Genomic DNA, 24,740 nt, shown 5'->3' with positions numbered 1-24,740 from the left:
AGCTGGGGACAAGAGATCCCCTACCTCCAGCAGGGACTGGTAACCCTAGGACGACCCTTGAGGCATGACTGCTCCACTGAAGCTCAGCTTATTCTCAGCATGTCTGGCCAAGCGCTGTTCTTGAAGAGCCGCTGTGTCTCAGTACTAGCATCTGTTGCTGCCTGTAGAGGGTACCAGGCAGCATCTCCAGCTAAAAGCATCAGATGGTAGGTCATGTGACCTCTGGTTGAAATTGTGGAGAACTGCTGCAGTCAGAGTAGCCAATACAGGCAGGCCTTGGTCACTCAGGGGTCTGACTCAGGGTCAAGCTACACAGTATGAGTTCTAATAAGTCCCTGGACCAGACTCTCTTTCATCGTGCGCCAAACTACACGAATTTTAAATGCATTTTAAAAGTACCTGTTTCGGCTCGGAACCACTGTGTTGCCTGATGGAACCACTGCTGCTTGATGGGCTCCTGCCTTCTCCCTGCACCATTTTCCTGAGCCAAAATGGCTCTGTTTTGGAGCTACATATGCATGGATACTGCATGTGCAGCTTCAAAATTGGGACACCCCCCTCCAAGACCATTTCAGCTCAGGAACACTTTGGTCTTCAGCCAAATCGGGCCCCTACTGACTCCACAGCTGCTGTGCAACTATAGGGAAAACAAACTGAGTCCAGGGATCCTAGCCCTTCTAGTTAGAAATTGTATTATGTGGCTTGACTCTCATTATAAGGCAGCTGTTGGCAGAGAAACTATGTAGCAATGACCATGCAAACTGATTAAAGTGTAAATAAATGTTTTATTCAGAAACTAACATACTTGATAGTAAAGAGAAAACAGAGAGAGAGAGAGAATTCTAGATTTTTCCAAGAAGGAGCAGAATATTGTTCAAAGAGTAGCAATCTAAAGAAAGACAAGGAAAGGCACTTTGAGAGAAAGAAGGTACTGACCTTGCATTCCTATATAACTATCCCTTGCTGCCCCCTGCAGGATATTCTTCAACAGCAGCCGATCTTTCCTGCTTTTGTTTACTAGCACCCCAACATCTTGCTTTGGGCTGTGCAATACTGAGCGCTACATCTTGTACTGTCTTATTGTATTTGTAGTTCTGCTAGTATTTATCTTATATTATGGCTATTTTTATATGTATGAGTATAATATGTTGTTATCCACTCTGAACCTGCTTAGGGGGAAAGCAGGCTACAAATTTAATAAAATAAATAAATAAAATAATTCACAGGTAGATGCTGGGGGTGGGGGTGGGGGTGGTGGTTTGGCCAAAAGGGTCTTGAACTAGCTAGTGCAATCTAAATGTTTACTGAGTGATGGTAAATTGCTTTTCGTAAAGAGAATTTACTCCCAGCAGTAAAACTGGATCAACAAAGCCATGGAAGCCAAAGATCAATAGCTGTCACCACCTACTGCATAAAAGAACAATAGGATTCTTAAGGATTGTTTACGGGAAAGGGATCCTACTAGGTTGCCAAGCAACAATTCTGTCAGTTTCTTATCTCTAACTTTCCGTTTTGCCAAAGGATTAGTATACCCTACCTTAGTAACTTGACAAAAGGGAGAATCCTAAAAAGGATTGATATGGGGTTAAATAAAAGTGAGTCATTACTCCCAGATCAGAATGCATTGGCTTGCTTGAACAAGAAATAGGTTTATTAACAAAATGTGAGAATTGCAATCAAGGAAATGAAAAAGACCAAAATGTATTGGTTCTAGCATCTTAATGTTTGCTCTAGCCAATAAAATAGGTAGGATCTATGACAAAAGATAGTGGTGCGTAGCCTAGAGTCCACTAATGATTACATTCGCTGATTTTTTTGCTGTGCCCTTTGTGCAAAGAAAACCCCATTTCTCTAAAAGATCTAATACCAGTTGTGCAAGGCATACCTGCTAGCACTTAAATGTTGGTTTAAATTTTTTATGTTAATGTTTCATTTCAACAATGCAATTAAAGAATATTTCAAAGCAAGGCATGCTAAATGCTCACTATTTTGCAAGGATCATGCAGAGCAACACATGCAACCTTACCTTGCATGCTCATGCTGTGTATCATACCACTTTTACCCTTAAAAATGGAAACAAGTGGGCTCATTCCAGTACATACTTACAGAATGGTTTAGGTGGGCAGCCATGTTGGTCTGCAGTAGAACAGCAGGATTTGAGTCCAATGGCACCTCAGAGACGAACGAGATTTTCAGAGTGTAAGCTTTCGAGAGTCAGAGCTCCCTTCTTCAGACACGACACTCTCGAAAGCTTACACTCTGAAAATCTTGTTGGTCTAAGGTGTAACAGAATGGTATTTATTTTCTAGAAGCTTACATTTCTGTAGCCATGACAAGCTATCGGTTAAAATGTTTTTTTAAGTAGCCTGCTAGATCCCACAAATGATCAACAGCCCAAACATATCAGTTCTTCACAGGGCTTTTTTTCTGGGAAAAGAGGTGGTGGAACTCAGTGGGTTGCTCTCGGCGAAAATGGTCACATGGCTGGTGACCCCTTCCCCTGATCTCCAGACAGAGGGGAGTTTAGATGGCCCTCCGGGAGATCAGGGGGCGGGGCCACCAGCCATGTGACCATTTTCAAGAGGTTCCGGAACTCCGTTTCCCCTCGTTCCAGCTGAAAAAAAGCCCTGCACCACAGCTGAAAAAAGCCCTGCACCACAGCTGAAAAAAGCCCTGCACCACAGCTGGAAAAAAGCCCTGCACCACAAAGGATCAAGAGAAGTTTTACTTGTGGGCAAGTCTAAATCATTAAACATGTCTTTGTCAAGAAGATTCTTGACATCTGAGGGAAAAATTAAGTGTTACTAAGTAAATAGGGGCTGCCAGTCCTTTGCTTGCCTTGTAGCACTAATATATGGGTGAGGATCAACAAGCAGAGACAGTGCTTAAATCACTGAGTTATTTTTCGGCATCTCTTTCTTCTTTTTATCTCCCCTGCACAACTAACCCTGAAACTGGAAATAAAAGTTGCTGGGAGTGACCTGAGAGAGAAGCTGTGGGAAAAAATAGAGGAAGGAGCAGTCCCCCTTCACCCACCAGCTTCTCACCTGCAAATACATCCTGGTTTAACATTCTTAAGTGTTCGGGAATTACATAGTTCCAGTGGACAGTCTGGGATTTGGGGAGACTGACCAGGAAAACAGTTCCCCAAATACCAGACACCAGGCCCGGCCTGGCCCCTTCTCCTCCGTCATCAGTTGCCCCACCTGGCCGCCTGTGGATGTGCAGCGCTACTACCAGGCCAGGAAAAGTCGCCCGCCACCCTGGGCAGCCTCTTGTGGTTGTGTGGTGCCACCCAGGAGTGGTACTCAGAAGTGGGGGGGGGGGTCAGCAGGATGATGTCACTTCCTACAGTGATGTTATCATGCCTGGGGAGTGCATGTGCGAATGCTAAGTTACTTCCAACCTTTCCCTGGGGTCTGGTATTAGGCGAGACCCCATTTGGCAACTCTAGTTACTCACCTTGTTAGATAAATCTGGTAAGATGACCCAATCACTGTCAGGAGTGAACGGAGCTGCCTCTTGCTCTGATCATCTGCCCTGAGCCTGCTGATGCAGGGAAAGCGGAATATAAATCAAATAAATAAATAAATCGCTTCTATATTTGGGGATGATTTAACCCACTTCGCAATCTTAGGTTAAGGGAACAGGTGCAAGTTTCATAGCAGTGCCTTCTGCTTTCTACGCTTCCTGCCTTGATTCTAAGCTCAAGCCAGAAACCAAGAGCTCTCTCTAGGGTGCTGAATTTGGTCAAATCCTGGGCCTGAGCATTAAGGCCAAAAGACAGAATATGTTTGGGGTAGGGTTGCCAGCTCTAGATTGGGAAGTACCTGGAAATTTGGGGGTGGATCCTGCAGAGGACAGGGTTTGGGGAGGGGAAGGACTTCAGCAGAGTATAATGCCATACAGGCCACGCTCCCAAGCTGCCATTTTCTCCAGGGGAACTGATCACTATGGCCTAGAGATCAGTTGTAATTCTGGGAGATCTCCAGCCGAGTCTGGAAACCCTAGTTTGGGGGGAGGTGGTTCCCCAACTTTGACTTGCTTTACCTGCAATCACACAGCTGTTTGGGGAAAGACACTTTTGAAGTCTCCAGACTTTAACGTCTTCAGAAACTGAATTCTGCTCAAGGAGTTATTGCTTTCCCTTCCACTCCACTTATAGGGAGTTATATGCATAACTCTGGAGCTTCACATGGAGTACTTCCTGCCCCTGCAGCTCCAAAGTTATGCAAATAACTTCCTACAGGGACCATTTCACTCAAGAAAATGGGATGGAGGGGAAGGCATGTGTCCCCGTCCCCCACCCCCCGCACACATGCACACACTGCAGTTCCAAGCAAAACTGGGCTCATCATGAGAACTTTACATAGTGCTTCTCTCCATAGATGTATGGCCCCTTCCAACTCTATGATTCTATGATTCTAGATACCACTGCTGGGAAAGCAAAGCAGAGTCCTCAGGGGGGCCCCAGTATGACTCACCAATAAATGTAATGTGAAGTTTGGCCCTTAATGTTACTTAAGGTCAGCACTCGCTTTCAGAATGACTATTTTACATTGCTGCGATTGTGAAATAAAGGGAACCTTAACCAGGACTTCTTTAATCTAAGATCTGAACGGTTTAAATGAGCTCGGGAAATTTTTATACCTGTTTACTTAAACTTGTTCCTTTTCTCCCCCTGTACAGAGAAATGTAGATCAAAATTCCCGTGTTTATTATATCTGCATCTCCCATTCTTCATTATACTTCTGTGTTCGTGATCACATAGCTTTATACTACCTTTGATGACTGCTTCTTTGTTTAAAATCTTGGACCTTCCTAGACCATTAGGAAAATACCTAGCATGACAATCATTGTAAATCCCTTCTTTAATTTAAAAAAAAACTCATTTGTATTTCTGCTTCTAAAATCAGGAAACAGTATATGAGGCAGCAGTCAGGCATGGAAAATTTGTTTCAGGTAGAATACTTCCAAACACACACAAAAATTAAAACTGTCCCTGCATAGAAATTATGAACAGTTTGGAAAGAAAGTTGAAATTCCTGAAATCAGCCAATGAAGATTATTGTGTTTTTAATAGAATTTAATTAAAGTTTTAAAATTAGATACAGAACATACAGACAAAAAGGATAGATAGATAGATAGATAGATAGATAGATAGATAGATAGATAGATAGATAGATAGATAGATAGATAGATAGATAGATAGATAGATAGATAGATAGATAGAAAATGTCTAACAGTATTACATATTATATATTAACTCTAAAGTTACCATAAGTAGCTACTTTTCCTTTCAATCCATACGTTCTATCCCTCCTCTAATCTTCAAAAGCACAGCTTCATTAATTCATGTCTTTCTGTTTCTTGCAAAAAGTCTATAAGGGGCTTCCACCAATGAAGATTATTGTTGATAGTTCTAGCTGACAAAATGTACGCAATGCATAATTTAGCTTATGAAATTCAACTCTACACGATGCAGTGATAGCCATTAGGTTAGAGAATTTTTAGAAATATTATTCTCGGAGAATGGATCTGCCAACAGATATTAGCCATGATAGCTAAGGATCAAATTAGCTAGTGCCTGAAGTGTCCAATTGTCTCTAACAACAACAGCCAGGCACTTAGTTGCAGACTCCCTACTGTAACGTCTACCACTAGCAAACAGTGACATGGCTGAGAAAAATGTGGGACGTTATGGTTTCAGATAAAAGTGTGTTTCACATTGGAGGGGTGGGGGTATTAAGCGCATGGTGTCATTTTTTATAGCTGCCCAAACCAATCTGACCCTAAATAGAACCCAGGGGTAAAATATTTCTGAATATCAGATTCTGGCAACAAACCGTAGTGATCAGGCTTGCTTTATGATTCCAGGCATAATTAGGAATGGAGTGCTAGCGAGATTTCCATATTCATAGTGTGCCTCTGAATGCCAGCTACTGGGGGGGTGAGAGGGAGTAATAAGCAGAGGTTCTGTCCCTTCCTTGTAGGCCTTCTGGTGGCATTTGATTGGCCAGCGTGGGAAACAGGATTCTAGAAGTGATGGAACACTGGCTTGATTTCCCAGGGCTCTTATTTATCTGCTTGTATGCGTGAGTGTTGGAGACAGAATGGGAGGAAGTGAGAGCATTTGAACTTCTAAACTTCTACTTGCATTCTAGCGGGCACAGTTCAGGAAAAGTTTCACCAGCTGATCTTGCTGATAGTGAAAAGAAGCTTTAAGTCAAGTTGGTTTGGCAGCCCAGATGTGTAAAGAAAGGCTCATAACATTCTCCTTTCATTTCCTAGATCCTGGCCGTTTTCACACTGCTTACCGGGCACGGAACATCACACCAAGCTCCCGGAACGACTGCGTCTTCCTGGCGTGATTTCACGTAAGAACTGCCGTTCTTGCACGAAATTGCACCAGGAAGACGCTGTCGTTCCGAGAGCCTGGCACGATTTTCCGTGGCTGGTAAGCAGTGTGAAAACGGCCCCTATACTTTGCCAATCTTTGACATTTTCATTAAGTGGAAAGTCAGTTGGATGCCCTCCCAGTCTTACTTATTTTTAGAATGATAAACGGAGGAAGGAAAATGATACTTTTCTAGTCCCTTCCACAAAAAAGGCAGCTTGTTTTGTGTGTTTTTTCTGAAGGCTAAAATATGCAGGACTTTGCACATCTGTGATTGGCTCTATCAACATGTAATTTATCCTTTAAAAACAGTTATTGAGGGTTAGAGTATCAAACTGGGATCTGGGCAACCTAGGTTGATCTCTCCACTCCGCCATAGAAGCTTATTGGGTGATCTTAGACCAGTCATTCTCAGCCTAACCTACCTCACAGGGTGGTTGTTGTGAGAATAAAGTGGAAGAAGGGTTGAGGAAGATGTAAGTTGCTGTCCCCATTGTGGTGAAAAGCAGGGTATAAATATCGAAGTAAATACAATTAATCAATTGGCTTCATAGTCCAAGTGATGTCCTCGATATTAAGTAACAGGTCTGCTCTTGTCACGTCCTCCTCCGACAAAAGATGCCTACCTCCAACTCAGATGAAGTTTCCTTGCACCGGACAAAGATGCCACTACAAGCTAGACAGAATAATAGGATAAAAGCCATAAGATTCCTTTGCAATGTTTGTTCTCGAAATGGGTCCATACCTTTTCCACTGAATCCATATTCTTCTTCACTACAGGACAGGCTTAGAAAAAAATTTTAGTGTCAGCTGCCAAGAACTGGAAAAGAGCCTGAATGATATGGTGCGGAGTTACCAGAAACATTTTTTACATAAACTGAGACTGCAAACCCAGGTAAGAGGAACATGTGCAAGTCTTGGCCAGAATTCACTGGCTGAGGGCCAAACTACAAGTGACGCATGACACAGGTTGGACGCTTGTCAGCTTCCCTCAAGTTTTGATGGGAAATGTAGGCAGCTTGGTGGAATGTTGGACAAGTGACAGTTGAAAAGTCCATTGGACAGCAGTCGGAGAGCCAAGCTGCAAGACCAGGATGCCTACATTTCCCATCAGAACTTGAGGGAAGCTGACAAGTGTCCAACCTGTGTCATTTGTCACTTGTAGCTTGGCCCTGAGATTCAGCCGCCGCCATGCATGCTGATGTTGTCAGTTGTGGCCCCATCATTGTCAGAGGGAGACGGTAGGAGAGCCTCTGTCTGTTGACTCATGTCTTTTGGAGAAGATCTTGTTTCAGCCCCTGCACAGATGCCTCCAAATAAGCGCAGGTTGACTATGACCACCTGTACTGGTTTCCACACTAGATCCACAGCATGTGTGAACTTGTATAGTGGGAAGTGGCGTGGAACACACCGGACCAGTTGCATCCTTTTTAACCACTCTGCTAGTGCTCCCAAGCAAACAGGTTAAATATTGGAGTGAAATGAAAATTAGAATTAGAATAAAAGCCGTAATTACAGACTTAAGAACTGACTGTCATTTATATTATGGCAAAAATTTCTGTCTGTCGCTATCTGGCAGACATAGAAGTCAAAGAAGAATCGTCTGACCTCAATTAACAATTCTATGGTTAAAATATTCCTTTCAGTGTTATACTCACACTTAGTAAGTAATAATTAACTTACAGGATATGTCAAAAGAGGGTTCCAATGGAATGAAAACATCATCAAAGTTATTTATTGAATTGACAACAATTATTTATTTCTTTGCTTCATTTATACACTGCCTTTCTCCCCAGTGAGGGCTCATGGCAGCTTACATCATTCTCCATGCCTCCATTTTATCCTCACAGCAACCCTGTGAGGTAGGTTAGGCTGAGTGTGTGTGACTAGCTGAAGGTCATCCAGTGAGCTACTGAAGCAGAGTGGAGATTCAAACCTGGGCCATCCAGATCCTGGTCCAACACTCTAACCACTACACCATGGTATTCATAGTTTCTACCAGGTTGCAGAACTTTGATCTTATTCCAGAATTGCTTATTGTGCCCAGGTGGAGAGCAAGTGTGGTCTAAAAACACAAGAAGAGCTCTGCTGGATCCTACCAGGGGTCCATCTAGTCCAGCATCCTGTTTCATACAGTGCCAAACCAGTTACGAGTATAGAGGCTGAGGCCTTTTCCTGATGCTGCCTCCTGTCTCTGGTTTTCAGAGGTTCACAGCCTCTGGCTGTAGAAGTCCCCTTTAGTCACTATGGCTAGTAGCCGGTGCTAGACCTAACTTCCACGAATCTACATAACCCCCTTTCAAAGCCATCTATTTCTGAGGCCATCAATACATACACTGGCCGTGAATTCCACATTTTATTCACCTGTTCCTTTTCTCCATCCTGAATCTACTGCCCATCAAATTCATTGGGTGCCCCTGAGTTTGAGTATTTTGGAAGAAAGAGAAGACGTTCTCTCTTTCCCAGGGGTCATTTCGTAGAAAAAGAGCTGGAGGAACTCATTAGCATAACTCATTACCATATGCCACACCTCTGGACATCACTGGAAGTGTGTCATTAGCATAACTGATTTGCATATGCCACACCCCCTGACATCACCTAATTCTTGCTGTTTTGGACCCAATCCTGGCCATTCAGGGCCAAAAGTGGGTCAAAAATGGCAAAAAGGGCTGAAAATGGCCAAAAAGGGGCCCAAAATGGTCAGGATCGGGCTGCTGCTGAGTGGGAGAATGATCGTCAGAGGCCTGATCCAGGCCGTTTTGGTCCCAATCCAGGCTGAAACGGGCTCAAAATGGCCAAGAGTCAAGTGGGCAGGGCCACTTGACATGTGACCTCTTTGGGGAACTGCTGGAACTGAGTTCCTGCGCGTTCCCCCTCAAAATGAGCCCTGCTCTTTCCATTCTTTGGGGAAGAGAAGAAATCATGCAGGTTTCCTTGAGCTCCTTAGCGGAATGGTTGGATAAAATATGATTGATGGTTAGTTTGAAAGAAATAACCTAATGCTGATTCTATGAACCTAGGCAGATCATGAAAGGGAGGGCAGGAAAGGTTGCATCAGTGCTTAGTTCTTGTGGCCCCTTCTTACAAGCCCTGGGCAATGCCAATCACCACTTTGGGGTCAGGAAGGAATTATCTCCAGGCCAGTTTGGCCAGGGATCCTGGAGGTTTTTTTACCATCTTCTGGGCATGGAGCAGGAGTCACTGGGGGGTTCGGAGCGGGGAGGTAGTTGTGAATTTCCTGCATTGTGCAGGGGGTTGGACTAGATGACCCTGTAGGTACCTTCCAACCCTATGATTCTCAGATGGTTTTATAGGCCAGTTTGAGAGCTTCAGATTCATATTGTGAAGTTGACTGCTAATTGCCCCAAATAAACAACATTAACTTTGACTGTGGGACCACTTCCCATCTGTATCTGTACCCATCAGCCAATTTACACTCCAGAAAGTAAAAAGTTTTTATATCAGCAGATTCATGTATATTCTCCGTCCGTTCGTACTCAGGTTCTTGATCACAAGTTTGCCCCTGGCCCCTTCTTTGGGCGGATGTGGACTCTCACTTTCAACCACAGCTTAACCCGTTTTCTGAAGCTGCCGTGAGAGTTTGGGTGGAGGCGCAACACCCAAACCCACAAGGTCTTATGAGTGGAAATGTTGACTTACAAATGGTGACTTGATGTTCATTTCTGAGCATGCATGACCTCGTCCCTGACCCCCATTTCCAGCAAAGTCAAGATGAGGACAGTGAAGCTTCCACAGCTGCAAAAGCCACAGACATCATGACATCATGCATGAGCGCTTGCTGCTGCTGGCTCCTGCACGAGGAAAGCGGGCATCATGCTTAATGCTCAGTGGTAGCAGCCGGTAAGCGCATAGGTCTTCTCCTCTCCTCAATCAGCTCAGCATCCACTGGTAGATGCTAAGAAGTTCTGCGCATGCCCCGGCTTGTGTTTGTATTGATTTTTCTAATTTTCCTCACAGTTTGATCTTAAGGGTAAAAGTAGGAGAAAGTGGGATGCTCAGAAATGAACGGTGAGACCATTTCATGGCTATATCCATAACAATCAGCAGATTAAAATCCCAGAAAGTAAAAGGTCTTGATGTTAGCTGCATCCCCTAAAATTGTCATCTGTTTCAGGGCCAGTTCTAGGGTTGCTGGCACCCAGGGCAACCCAAGTCCAGTTCCCCTTGCACGCGCTGCACGTATGCGCGCTCCTGGTACTGCATGATGATGTAACTTCCGTTATGTCGTCATGCAGGGTGGAGCGTGCCACCCTGTGGCAAGCCGGCTGCCCCAGCATGCCGCAAAGCTGGCAGTGGCAGTGCAGGTGGCTGGGAGGCCACCCATGTCATTCACCTACCCCGCTGAGGGGGCAGCCGGCTTGCCGCGCGCCCCCTATCCTGCGGGGCAGGCGAATGGTGTGGGTGGCCTCCCAGCCACCCGCGCTGCCACCGCCAGCTCCACGGTGCACTGGGGCTTGCCACACAGGCGACACACTGATGGGGCAGCAGGCTTGCCACGTGCACCCTGTCCTCGGGGCAGGCAAATGGCGTGGGCGGGCTCCCAGCCCCTCTGCTCATCTGCCCGCGTGCTCCCGGTAGCTGGCAGCTGTGCCTGGCACCCCCTCTTTGATGGTGCCAGGGGCAGACTACCCACCCCCCACCCCCCAGTCAACCCAGCCCTTATCTGTATCATGGGGCTTGCGCTTGCTCTCTTTTGTGGACAGATTTGGACTCTTACTTTCTCTTGTTGCTGAAGCTGTCATGCAATACAACTAAAAACTGTTTAATGTTGGATGCAATGAATGGATGGGGTCTTTCTCAAGGACTTTGTGCACAGGGAGGTAGGATCTCTGTTCTCTGCAGGATCCACATCCATGGGCTGAGCCGTGCAGCAGCAAGAATAGCTTTTGAGCTAACTACACCAGTGTGCTCAAGTATTGCCTTTGGTAGTTTCCCCATAGGAACAGATGGCGGCCATTCAAGGGGAGTCCTCGGGAACACTGCCGGGGTGGAAACTAACCCTGTTCTTTGCTTCTTTGCTTCCTGCTTCCAGGAAGAACAAAAGCAGCTCTTATTTGCATAGCCCAGCCCCTTTGTCTGCAAAGTCCAATCCATGGTTCTAATTCTTGATCACACTAGGTTGTGATGGAATGTTGTGGGGTGAGAGGGGCGAGGAAAAGGGAAGAACTGGCAGCAATACTTCTTAATACAAAATTCCCTACCCTGTGGAACGGCCTGCCTGAGGAGGTCAGGAAAGCCCCCACTCTCCTGGCTTTCCACCAACAATGCAAAACCAAATGATTGAAAAAGGCTTTTTACTCAGATAGGAGGGCTGTATTGTAAGGAGGGGATCTCAGATGATCCGCTAATGAGTTAGGAACCATAGACCTCACCACTATGTTGTATTGGATTCCTGCTGATGCTATGTCTTTGTGGACTTGTATCTATTTACCCTACAGCATTGTTTATGGAAAAGTTCTTGATATTGACTGTACTAATCTCACACTGTGTAATCTGCCTTGAATCTCAGTGAGAAATGCAGACTATGAATGAATGAATGAATGAATGAATGAATGAATATTCCAACTATGTGTATAGTTATGCATGAGATGGATTTTGGACCTTTGTTTTTTATCATTTTCTGAGCTTTTTTTTTACCCCTCTCATGCAAAAAATACATGTATGCTAAATACTGAGTTAGAGTGTTGGTCAGTTTTGTCTTCTCTGGCAGTGGCTCTCCAGGGTCTCAGATGGGGTCTCTCACATCGTCTGCCACTGTAGATGCCAGTGATAGAACCTGGGAACTTGTGCATGCCAAGCAGGGGGTCTACCATTGAGCCACAAACCCTCTTCTACATTTACTAGTCTCCCACACTGACATTTTCACGTGTGAAGGTGGGACAGCAAAATACTTAACAAAATTTCTCAAGAAATGTACCAGAAAAGAAAATCTGGAAACCTTGCCAGTTGCCGATCAGGAGATAAATGACTAGATTTACAGGTTCTTCCTTCTGTAGTGTGATTTCTCTAGATAAGAATGTTTGTGGCCCATCTTATTATCAGCTTGTTGAGCTTACCTGAGGACTGCAAAGGGGAAAAATGATTCAGCTCATGTATACAGTGACGCACCACACACTGCTTTTTTTACTGGAAGTAGACACCAGCATCCCGCTTTTGAGGCAAAGACAACGTCCATAGCATCAGAATCTAGGAAGATAGCTCGTCATCAAGGCGTTATCTCTTCAGTGAAGAAAGGCTGGCTTAACACGGCCTCGTACCAACATTCCTCCCAGTACATTGTAGAAATTGGTGTTTGTCTGCCATGCACATTGTTCAGGTTAGTCACACATCTGTGATATGCTTTTTTCCACACGAGTTCCTGAACCGTGGGCCTAATGACGCACAATCGTTATTAATCGGCATCTCTGCATCACAACCAACCATACTTCTGCTCGTATACAGAACCTGATGTTTTTGGACTGAGTGTTGAGAATGCTTGTCGTCTCCAAAGGACTGGCCGCAGTACATTGACCCGCCTCTCTTATTCCACTCGGTTCCCCCCGATTTACATTTTAATTTGTTTCTTCCTTCTTAATACCTTTTCCAGCTGCTGTAGGAGGCTTATATTTATCCAGGGAAATACAGTTTAGGGATTACAGGAAGCCAGAAAACAGGAAGGGAGCCCATCCACGCATAATCTCTTAATTAAGTGAAGCATGCAATGAAAATGTGCATGCCATCCTTGACAATTAACAGAGATATTTGCAGCGCTCTCTGTTTAAGCCGTTCTCCTCCAACACCCCCAGGTCGGTATCCATGTTTATGCATTCCTTGTATGCCTTAAATTTCCAGTGGTGCCTTGATCCTTCCCCCTCCCCCAAAATAACAGAGGACCTAATTACCTATTACATGCAAATTGCACATAAAAGAACCCCAATTTTAAAGAATAGCAAGTTTAGAAGATGGCAATTTGGAGTGAAAAGTGATAGGGGGCCATCAGGGCTCATTTCGAGGGGGAATGCACAGGAACGCAGTTCTGGCATTTCCCCAAAGAGGTCACATGACAGGTGGCCCCGCCCACCTGACTCTCGGCCATTTGGGGCCCGTTTCAGCCTGGATTGGGGCCGAAACGGCCCAGATCAGGCCTTGGACGGATGGTGGATCACTCTCCCGCTCAGCAGCAGCCCGATCCTGACCATTTTGGGCCCCTTTTCAGCCATTTTCAGCCCCTTTTTGCTATTTTGGGCCCAATTTCAGCCCTGAATGGCCAGGATTGGGTCCAAAACAGCCAGGATACATGATGTCAGGGGGTGTGGCATACACAAATCAGTTATACTAATGACACACTTCCGTTGATGGCAAGAGGCGTGGCATATGCTAATGAGTTATGCTAATAAGTTATGCTAATGAGTTCCTCCGGCTCTTTTTCTGCGAAATGACCCCTGGCCATCACTGACCATTTCTCCATTCCAACAGTGTCATCCTACGCAGGGTTAGGCTCTTTCAACTCTAGTCAGTGGGCCTAGAAGGATGTAACTTTTTGTTGAATTGCATTGTACGTCTCTTAGCCCAAATACTTCACTTTCCTGCTGAGTTCCAAACCAGAGGCTTTTGAGCTCAAACTCAAGGCGGTCTGATCTGGAGTGGAAGGACTGCAGGCAAGAGAAGGGCACTCTCCCCACTCTGCTTCTCTGCTCCAAATCCCCCACTCCTGAACCCGCTTTTCCTTTTAGAAAAACACGGCTATTGCATCTGTTCATGGTCACATCATGAGATGACAAGGCTCTCTGGAAAAGCCAATAATGCAAGGAAAAGTTGAAGGCAGTAGGAAAAGAGATGGCCTGACTCACGTAAAATGGGATGGCTTGACTCAATGAAAGAAGCCACGTCCTCCAGTTTGCAGGATCTGAGCAAGTCTGATAATGATAGGACGTTTTAGAGGTCTTTCATCCACAGGGTTGCCATAAGTCAGAAGCCACTTGACGTCACATAACACACAATAAGCGTGTAAATATAGGATCTCAGTAGATGACTTTTCAAAGCCTAGGGCCGCTTGTAGGCTCTGAGATTTATGAAGAACTAGAATGATGTTTCGTAAATGGTGTGCTCAAGCATGCCTTGTGGGTTGCATCCAAGAGTGTCTCTACACAAGATGCCTCTGTGCAAGACAGAGCCGGTGGAGATCGCTCCTCAGAGGGTTTGTTAATTTCATCTTTGCCTCCAGGAAGGCTTTGTCAATTTCACCTCTCCAGTCTAAAACTGTGTGGGAACACAACCAGAGGGCAGCCAGGAATGGGAATGGGCTGGAGCTGCATTCCAGAGCCGGGCTTGGACCTGGAGAGGTTCTAATGGGCTGAAGTTTCCCTTTTGGCATTTCACAGGCCCTTCACACAGCTCCAGTGTATAGGAAAGCTTTTGTCCTAAGGGCTCTGTCTTTTTAAACTACCCTTCCCAGCTAACATTGCATCTCCTGACTCATGTTCTTCATGTGTCAGATGTCTCATATAGAGAGACTCCAATACGCTGTGCCATTTGAAGCAGGAAGGACATGAATAGTACTGATGCGCCTTTATGTGCCATTTCCACTCTTTAAACTTTTAGAACAAGGAGAACGGTGCGTATGGTTGTATGTCATCTAAAAATGTAGCATTCCATAAAGGAGGTGAAAAGAGTCGCTGTCCCATGGAATAGATTTTCACTTCTGTAGCCTTCTGTAATATCTTTTTTCAGTCTTGGTGTTCCACCTTTTTGCAGACCTGATTTCAGGTGATTTTTTAAAAAAAAACTCCATTGCAGTGCCAGGTTTTGCTTTGTGGATCTGGGACTTCCCAGTGCAAGATGGAATCGGGACTTCCCAGGGCTCCTGTTCCTTTAAATTTTCAGTCTCTTTTCTCCCTGCAGCACAATCAGGGCATTTTTTCTGTGAGAAGAGGTGGTAGAACTCAGTGGTGGAACTCAAGACCGCACAATGATGTCATTTTGGGTCAGCTGGAACAAGGGGGGAGTTTTTTAAAGTTTAAATTGCCCTCGGTAAAAATGGTCACATGGCTGGTGGCCCCGCCCCCTGATCTCCCGACAAAGAGGAGTTTAGATTGCCCTTCGGGCCACTCGGCGGCAATCTAAACTCCCCTCTGTCTGGAGATTACGGGGTGGGGCCACCGACCATGTGACCATTTTAAAGAGGTGCTGGAACGGGTTCCCACTGAAAAAAAAACCCTTAGCACAATTAATTACTTCCTGTTCTCCCACCTGCTTCTCTTGGCATTCATAGTAAATGATCAACTTGTGTTCCCATGAGAAGGGCTTGCATATTGTTTTGTAATTTGTGCTCTTTTATTGCAATCATAAACATTTTTTAAAACATCTGTGCAGTAACTCTGAGTAGCTTTAAAGGGGGAAACCCTTTTCTAGAAGAACTAATAGTTTACCTTTGATTTTGAGTTCCTGGAGAGAACTCTACTGCCTCAGCAAACAGGAAGTAACTAATTAGTCTTCAAACAAAAGAAAATTCGGAGGGAGAAGCTAGACTTTTCCTGAACGGAATTTACTTCATCGACTCTTTGCCTATGAGGACAAATATCGATTGCCGTACAGTGCATTGACAAGTGGAACTCCCATTTTAATTCCTTTTGCAGAGCACCACAGAGAGGTTGCAGCTCGGAACTCTTCATAGAAGAATTAAAGGGTTAAATGACCCCCCTCCCCCCCTTTGGTCTTCCACTTGAAATCACATCCTTGGCAGCTGCTTCTGGTTTTGTTTTGTTTTTTAAAAAAGGAAAACTAATCACATCAACCCAGAAATACTGAAAAAAATCTACGCAAGAGAACTGGCAGTTTTACAAACAAAATTGGTCTGCTATTAGCTGGGGAACCAGTGATAGGTGATGGTGCTTAGAGCAGTGGTGAGAGAAAAATATTTGAAGAAAGGCCAGCATCTTGTGCGCGGCTTTGTCACTTCTGGGGAAAAACCAGCAATGATGTAGGGTAGTTCTAGGAAACGCAAGAAAATCTAAGGTAAGCCATACAGTCCTAGAGCTACCCTTTGTCAGTTCTAGGTTTTCCCCAGAAGTGACATAGTGGTGCACATGGCATCACATCCCCACCCCCACGTCCCTGCCTCCAAACTTCCCACCAGTTGCCAGGCAACCCTATGGCGAGTAATGTTGGTTGTTATCAGGGCTTTTTTTCAGCTGGAATGTGGTGGAACGGAGTTCCAGAACCTCTTGAAAATAGTCACATGGCTGGTGGCCCCGCCCCCGGATCTCCAGACAGAGGGCAATCTCAACTCCCCTCTGTCTGGAGATCCGGGGCAGGGCCACCAGCCATGTGACCATTTTCCGCACTGAGTTCCACCTACTGAGTTCCATTACCTCTTTTTCCAGAAAAAAAGCCCTGGTTGTTATTATTCATTTATTGTCTACATTTGTTAGTAAGACTCAAGGTGAATTAAAAAAGATGAAAGCAATTCAACCAGAGAGCAAAGACCTCTAATAATGCAGTAGGACTTAAGATTACAGAACTGGAAATACAGCGTACACAAAAACCAGTCTAAGGCATAACATACCTTGATGAAGAATGGAGATTACAAAGACAGAGGACATTGCAGTAAAAAGGGAGGTAATATGTACAATAAAGAGTGCAATAAACTACATTACGGCAACTTCTTGTGTTGTTCCATTATATTACCATTCTAATCCCTTTGTGAAAATGCATTACATTATAGTCATCAAGACAGGAATGCCAGGCCTCCTGCTATATAAGGAGACTTCCCTGCATCCAGGTACTTTGCCCACCAATGCCTCAGGTGCCAGCAAGAGAAAATGGGGGATAATGGAGTGCACACTGGTATCGTGCCACAGCGCTGACATCACTTCCAGTAAAAATTAGAAGTAACATAGTAGACACTCTAGCATTTTCTAGAACTCTATGGTAAAACCATAGAGTTTTTGGTAAATTGTAGAGCTTCTAATGACATCACTTCCAGTGAAAACCAGGACCTACTCACAGTTCCTTCTGGGGGTTGCAAGCTTGGCCCAAGCAATCCTGTGTGGAGACCTGGATTTAAATCCTAGTTGCTTACTCAGCCCAACCTATCTCACAGGGTTGTTGTAAGGATAAAATGAAGGAAGGGAGAACCATATACAATGCCCTATGCAACTTGGGTAAGAGATCAAACCCACATCTCCAGAACTCCCTGCCTGGTGTATATTCACTCTTGAGCTACTCTGGTCACACCACCATGCTCCATCTTGTGGACTGTGCTGTGATCTCTTTGTTCCCTCCCTTGGTGTGTTTTGCATGTGGGCTGCAGCCTGACAGCAGGGGGATGTAAACACATCAACATGCACCACTTGGTTGTCTCCATCGGCCTTTTGTGGGGAGTGGCAGCAGCGCACCACCCTCTGACTGGTGAATTTGCAGCACTGTTGCTATGGACTCTGGGGCAATTGCTATGCTGTCCTCACTACTGTTTCTATCACATGTTGCTCATCTGCACAGTGAGTGCAGGATACCAACTAGTGACACCCCGTCGACATTGGTGATGTGCCAGCATCGGGCTTTTACATTAAGCTGCAAATCTGTTAGATTACAGATTATTATCAAAAGTGTTGTTTTAGTAATTCAATTATGAATGCGCATCTCTGATTTTTTTCAGCCAATGTTTAAGAATATCCTAAGCCAACAGTGGATTTTACGTGGTGGAACTTTTGACTCATTCATCATGAAAGTGCTGTCGGTCACTGAAGAATTTTCTAAGCCCTTAACTCATCTGCAGGAACCCATTCACAAGGTAATATTAATTATAATAATTGTATTAATTATAATAATAGTCTTATTAATTATAATAGTAGGCAATAACATTTATACTGTTGGTCTATCAGAGTCAGTACCCTACTGTAACTGGCAGCTGTTCCAATCACCTGCTACTAGATCCTTTTATTTGGAGCTGGCAGGAATTGAACCTGGGACGTTCTGCATGTAAAGGAGATGCTCGACCACTAAGCCACCCCAATGCAAAAATTTCCAAGCAAATTTCCAGCTCCTCCAAAAAGTCCAGGAGTAGTTCAAGACTTCTGCAGATTAAGTGGCAATTAATGCTCAGCTTTGCCCTTGTGTCTTTTGAACAGGATTTTCTCAATGAAATTCACAAATACGTGGTTAAGGAATATATCGTGCAGATCCTGAAGTCAGGTGGCAAAAGAAGAAGGAGAAAACGAGAAGAGATCAGCAAGCTGATGAAACAAGAAGCCACAATAATAGATAATACTATGAAAGATCTGGTGGGTAAATGCGGCTTTTTGTATCACGGGTGTAGCTGTAGATTGATGTGAAACTGTTTGGAGCTGTTTTAGTATAAGAAATGCAGCAGATGAAAGAATTCCAGGATTTCTGCTCATTAAGTCTGTTTTTCACTTTTTTTAAAAAAATTGTCCTTCCTCAAGGAACTCAGAAAAGCATACATTGTTCACCTTTCCTCCTAAATAATCAGGATTTTCAAGCAAGGGTGCTGCATCATCATTGGCATCCTTGGTGGTGTCACAGCATTCCTCCCCTTTTTTTATTTTTAGCTCATGCTTAAGCCTCCCACAAGACTTTTGCATTTTTTAAAAAAATCAATTTCATAATTTTATAATTCTCTAGCATTGCAATAATAGATGCAGCAGGTTCTCTGAATCCCCAGCTTTCTTTCTTTTCTTAAAAAAAGTTAGTCTCTAGCCCCTTCCATTGCAGATATATGCCTTTCCCCTTATATCTCTGCAAGAAAAGGGCTAGAGACTTTTAAAACAAAATATGAAAGCTGGGGATTCAGAGAATCCTCTGTGTCTATTATTGCAATGCCGCCATAATGTTATAATGTTCTGATTTTGTAATAATAGATGCACAGATTTCATAAACTAATCATAGTTAAAATAAACCATGTTTTTGATTACAGTAACAGCATCATTATCCAGCATTCGTAGGTTGCCAGTTAATCAAACATGCTCAGGCGTATTGCTCTGCCCTTTCCACTACCCAGATGAATCTACACTGACCCAAACCCTACCTCATTGGGAATGCCATAGCAACAGCCTTCACACCTGATAGGACTCTTAAGAATAAGAATAACAACTGCACATATATACCGCTTTTCTATACAGATTAGTGTTTCACTCAGAGTGGTGAACAAGTTAGTGTTATTATTATCTCCACAATACAACTGGGGAGCTGGGGCTGAGAGAAGTGGCTTATAGCCCCTGCTGAGGTTGTGGCAGCAGTGGGATTCGAACCAATAGAGTGCTGATTTCCAGCCAAACCACTTAACCACTGTGCTACAGCAGCTCTTCCCCTTTCACCAGAGTCACCCTACGCAGTCAGCAGACTAACAGGCCAGCTGCTAGGGGCCCCTGTGGCACAGTTGGCTCCCAACAGCTCAAGGCAGGCTGAGGAAAAAGGAGGCACCTGAGGTTGATGTCAGCTGGCAGTGGCCATTTTCACACGCTTAAAACCTCCAGAAAATCATGCAAAACTCACGGCACAACAGCATCTTCATAGTGCAATTTCCCGTTAAATGGTGTGATTTCTGATGCCATCATGCCATTAAATGGGAAATCGCACTATGAAGACGCCATCATGCCGTGAGTTTTGCACGATTTTCTGGAGGTGTTTACAAGCGTGTGAAAACAGCCAGTCTTGGCTGTCAAAAGATCGGCAATGTCCAGAAGCATCAAGCTAGCCAGCTGGAGAGGCAGCAGCATGAGGGGTGAAAGTGATGAAAGTACAAGAGTTATATGTTTTTAAAAAGCTAAATCTGCATTCCAACATGTCTCTAGGGTTCCAGTTCTGATTGGCTCTTCCCTGCCATTCCACACATTGCAGACATCATTGGCGAGAAGAAAAAACGAAAAGTCAAAGACTATCTTAAAGACTTGACTCAGGACTATCCGGATATTAGGTATGCTGTACTCACCTGTAACAAATTGCAATAGTTGGATCGGGGATCTTCTCTCTATGTTTATATATAGTTGTTTATTTTCTGGGGCGCTTCCAAGAGGTTACAACTGCAGTCCTTGTCTGATCATAAAATGGGGCATCGAGGAATTTCCTTAAGTTGCCCCTTTGTCCCTCCCCAATCAGCTTCGGTATCCAGTCCCCCACTTTTCTTCCTAAAGCTTCTGTAGAATAGTGGTTAAGTGGCTGAGCTGCGAATCAGCACTCTGCTGGTTCAAATCCCACTACCGCCATGAGCTCAGCAGGTGGCCTTTGGTAAGCCGCTTCTTTCAGCTCCAGCTCGTCAGCACTGACTCTGTTCTCCGCTCTGGGTGTGGCACTATTCTGTCCAGTATAAACATACTGTTGTTGTTGTTATATTGTGAGAGGCCCAAGGTCACCCAGTGGGCTTCCATGACTGAGCTGGGGATTTGAACCTGGTCTTCCCAGGTACTAGTCCAACACTCCACGCCAGCCCATATGTCAACGACTCTCACCCCCATCTTCCAGCTGCCTGTGGTTTCAATAACTGGGTCATATTCTTGTCCAGAGATTAGGGCTTCCTTCCAGGCAGTGAAGACCAGGAAAGATAACCTGGACAGCACAACTGACCTTGCTTAGGAAAGACCAAGTTGTTGATAGGGCCTGGCAGAACTCCAGCCAGAGCCAATTCAGCAGAAGGGAGTCATAGGATCCAACCCTATGCATAGGGTTGCCAGATCCTCCTAGCCCTACAGCGGGAGATGTGGAGCGCTTTACCCTTTTCTAATTATCCACACAGTTTGATCTTAAGGGAAGTGACATCATTGTGCGGGCCTGAATCAGACTGAATTAGGCCACTGAGGTGCGCGGCAGTGCCCCCACATTATGCAGCAGCCTGATTCGGCCCCATTTGGGCCCGATTCATACCGAATTGGGCTGCTGCAGTGCGCAGGAGCACACTGTGCCAACCAGGAGTGCGCTGCGCTGACTGGGATGCACCTTAAGAGGTACATTCCCCCCCCCACCAGCCACGTAAATGGAGGCGGAGGGTGGTGGGTGGGCGCGGAGAATTCCCCGCCACTGGCGGGGGACTGGCATCCCCACCTATGTGTTCCTACCTCATCCAAGAGACTGAGCAATGCATTCTTCATCAACTTCCCAAAACTTCTCAGACTAAGAATGCAGCAGCAAATGACAAGCTGGAAAAGATGGCAAAAGATCAGCAAGAGGTGGCAGGGGGAAGAATTTTTCTTGCATTAGATACTAATTTTATGCGCTTCACAACTATGTTCTATCAACGTAATTGATACAACGTATAATACAGCATGTATTATAGTGAGCTTCCTGACAATTTAATTTGCCACAATCTCTAACCCTCTACCTGGAGATAGACCAAGATGGGTAGCCATGTTTGTCTATAGCAGTGGAAAAGAGCAAGAGTCCAGCAGTACCTATAAGATGAATAAAATTAGGGTATGAGCTTACATGAGCCACAGCTCACTTCTTCAGATACCACAGCTCACTTCTGAAGAGCTCACTTCTGAAGAGCTCACGAAAGCTCATACCCTACTATTTTGTTAGTCTTATAAGCAGAGATGGGCATGAACTGAAATATGAACCAAAATTAAGCATGAACCAGGCCAATTAGTGGTTTGCAAACCGCAGTTTGTCAGATCTCATTTCTGATGAACCGCCACAAACTTTAGGCTGGTTCATTTGGTTCATTTTTGGTTCTTGACTGCAGACAGCCTGGTGCCAATCGATCAGTTTCCTAGGCAACAGGGGATGGACTTCCTGCAGACCTTCTGCTGGCCTGGAAGTGACCTTCTGCTGGCTCGGAAGTGATGATTTTCTGACCCGGATGTGATATTTTCACGAACCAGTTCGTGAACAAGGGGTAGGTCCGTGAAAGTTCATGGTTTGTGGTTTGTGAAATTTGACGAACCACAAACCGCATGGTTCGGTTTTTTTCCGGTTCATGCCCATCTCTACTTATAAGTGCTACTGGACTCTTGCTCTTTTTCACTGTCTACCTGGATTTTAAAGGCTACTACCTTTTTCTACTCAATGTGTTTGATGAAAGGAGCTCTCAAAAGCTCACACCCTGGAAATCTAGTTGGTTTCTAAGGTGCTACTGGACCCAAATCTTGTTATGAGCCAAGAAATCCAAGAACAGCAGCACAAACAGCAAGAGATCATTGCAGACAAAGAAGATACAGTGAAGACATGTAGAATTTGCTGGATCCTGCCTAGACAGGACAAAAAATTACAGCTATTGCAGTGGCATTGTTTATATATACAATGGCCTAGATTACAGAGTATTGAACTTAATTCTTTCGCTTACTCCAAGCTTCCGATTCTGCTTATTTTTGGCCCATGACAATTTTGGGAGGGATGTTTGCCAAGGCATGTTGGCAGTACAGTTGTTGTTATCCTTGCGGCTGGCAGATTGTTCTCATCTTGTTTCACTTGTATATTTTCTTCATACTAATTCATAAAAAATTCACTTTCCTTTCATCATGCAGGAGGGAACACATTCTGTCTCTTCTTGCCCTCCGAGGATGGTGGTGGAACCAGAGACAATCAATGGCCGACCAGATCGATGGACTATCAGACGGGTTAGAAACTGGATCCAACAGAACACTCTTTGCTGAAATTGAACTTCCGAACACGGTTCAGTGCTTTTGAAAATCAGCAAAAATGAAATGTAATGCTTGGACATTTGATGTATTTATGTGTTTAAGAACATAAAAGAAGCTTGTTTGTCAGTGCATTTATCATCTAGCCAAGTACTATCTTCCTTCTGATCATGTATAGCCCTCCAAACCCTACTGCCTGAAGGTCAAACTAGACATTATGGAGGAATCCTATACCCACCCATTCCCAGTGGGTGGATCTATTTTTAACAATGGAGCACATAGGTGAGGGGAATTAAGTTTTGCCCCCTCCAATTCATTGCCTTTTTGAGTTCTGTTGCTTTTAGCTTTTTTTTCTCCCAATGTGACAGGCTTTTCCTTCCAACTGAGGGAACCCACACAGCCTCTTATAATTTTAAGGAACTAGGCTCGTTTTGAAATGTAAGCCTTCCCCTCAGTTGCAAGTTGTTTTATAGTAGCAAGTGTAAAGACTTTGGGTTCTCTACTCTGAGGTTAGTTTTGTGTTAAGGACGCAGAAATTAAAGAAAATAAAGAAATAAAAAAAATGTACACTTAAGGAAAGAAAAATGTCTCAATAATGTAATGTTTCTGCTGTTCTGGTATAATAATGTTAATCGCATGCATTGTTAAATTATGCTTTGTTATTGTACATATGTTTATTAGATTGCTGAGAATAAACATTTATTAAAAAAAAAGAACTCAGAAATCATTGAAGCAAGCTTAACTAAGCAACGACGAGGATTTATTTATGTACAAGTCAGTTTTAAAGAACAGATTAGCAGCCCAGGTCTAGCTTTTCTAGTTAAGTGAATGGCTGAAGTGAGCGATCATGGATATCTAGCAAAGTTTTATTTCCGTTAAGGGTTGGTAAGTTCTTTCCCTCCCTAATTTCTCTCTTTCATCTTTAATGGAACAGAGCAGAGAAGATCAAAGCAAAGGGAATCTTTTTCGAGGGTACCTTATTGACTCTTGGCAGTCCTGGGTATATTAACCTTAAAGAGGTTATTGTATACCTGCTGGGATACTTTTCTTGCTTACACAATTTAAAAAAAAACAAATTCATCTCCTCTGTAAGATATTTATGAAATTAAATATGTACATGAATCTACTTCAGTGTTTAATTTGTTTATAACTTTTGAATCTGGTGTTCTTCAACTCCAAAATCATCTGGAATTTATGATAAGCTGTGCAAAGCTCAAGGGTTATGCATGGTCACAAGGAAGCTGTGGTCAAAATTCAGGAACTGAAGACATTGAGAATCTCTGAGATAACCGTAATTTGGAGAATTGTTTTCTTTTCCTTCCTTTTGTAGAGTAAAAAATTCTTATCTGAAAGGCACAGAGGCCACTCAAAACACTTAGGCCTGATGAAAAGTGCTGTAGTTGGTTGTTGTGGGTTTTCCGGGCTGTATTGCCATGGTCTTGGCATTGTAGTTCCTGACGTTTCGCCAGCAGCTGTGGCTGGCATCTTCAGAGGTGTAGCACCAAAAGACAGAGATCTCTCAGTGTCACAATGTGGAAAAGATGTTGGCAGGTCATTTATATCTACTCAGGAGGGGTGGGGTTGAGCTGAGTCATCCTGTAAGAGTTTTCCCGGGTGTGGAATGCTAATGGCGGGAGGCTTCACTGTATCCTGAGGAGGTTCTTTTGCATATGGATTGGTGCTTGATGTGCCAATCCGGCCGTGAAAGCCTTCGACAATACATCAAAAGTGCTGTAGTCTGCCATTTTTTTTTA

At 44.3% G+C, this 24,740-nt stretch overlaps 1 protein-coding gene across 1 annotated transcript in view; it reads left to right on the top strand.

The window, feature by feature from the left end:
* EXOC3L4 (exocyst complex component 3 like 4) overlaps positions 1 to 24,026 on the top strand; it is a 57,617-nt gene extending 33,591 nt beyond the window's left edge. The window contains exons 9-13 of the mRNA XM_054972322.1: positions 7,178 to 7,292; positions 18,054 to 18,188; positions 18,526 to 18,678; positions 20,209 to 20,330; positions 22,873 to 24,026. Of these exons, the coding sequence (XP_054828297.1) occupies positions 7,178 to 7,292; positions 18,054 to 18,188; positions 18,526 to 18,678; positions 20,209 to 20,330; positions 22,873 to 23,035 (688 nt within the window). The 3' untranslated portion in view covers positions 23,036 to 24,026. The remainder of the gene's footprint in view (positions 1 to 7,177; positions 7,293 to 18,053; positions 18,189 to 18,525; positions 18,679 to 20,208; positions 20,331 to 22,872) is intronic.
* Positions 24,027 to 24,740: the final 714 nt, after the last annotated feature.

This window comes from Eublepharis macularius, chromosome 2 (assembly GCF_028583425.1).
Source record: "Eublepharis macularius isolate TG4126 chromosome 2, MPM_Emac_v1.0, whole genome shotgun sequence".
In the NCBI taxonomy this organism is placed as follows: Eukaryota; Metazoa; Chordata; class Lepidosauria; order Squamata; family Eublepharidae; genus Eublepharis; species Eublepharis macularius.
The sequence above is the reverse complement of the archived record's forward strand: the minus strand, read 5'-3'. Positions and strand labels throughout refer to the sequence as shown.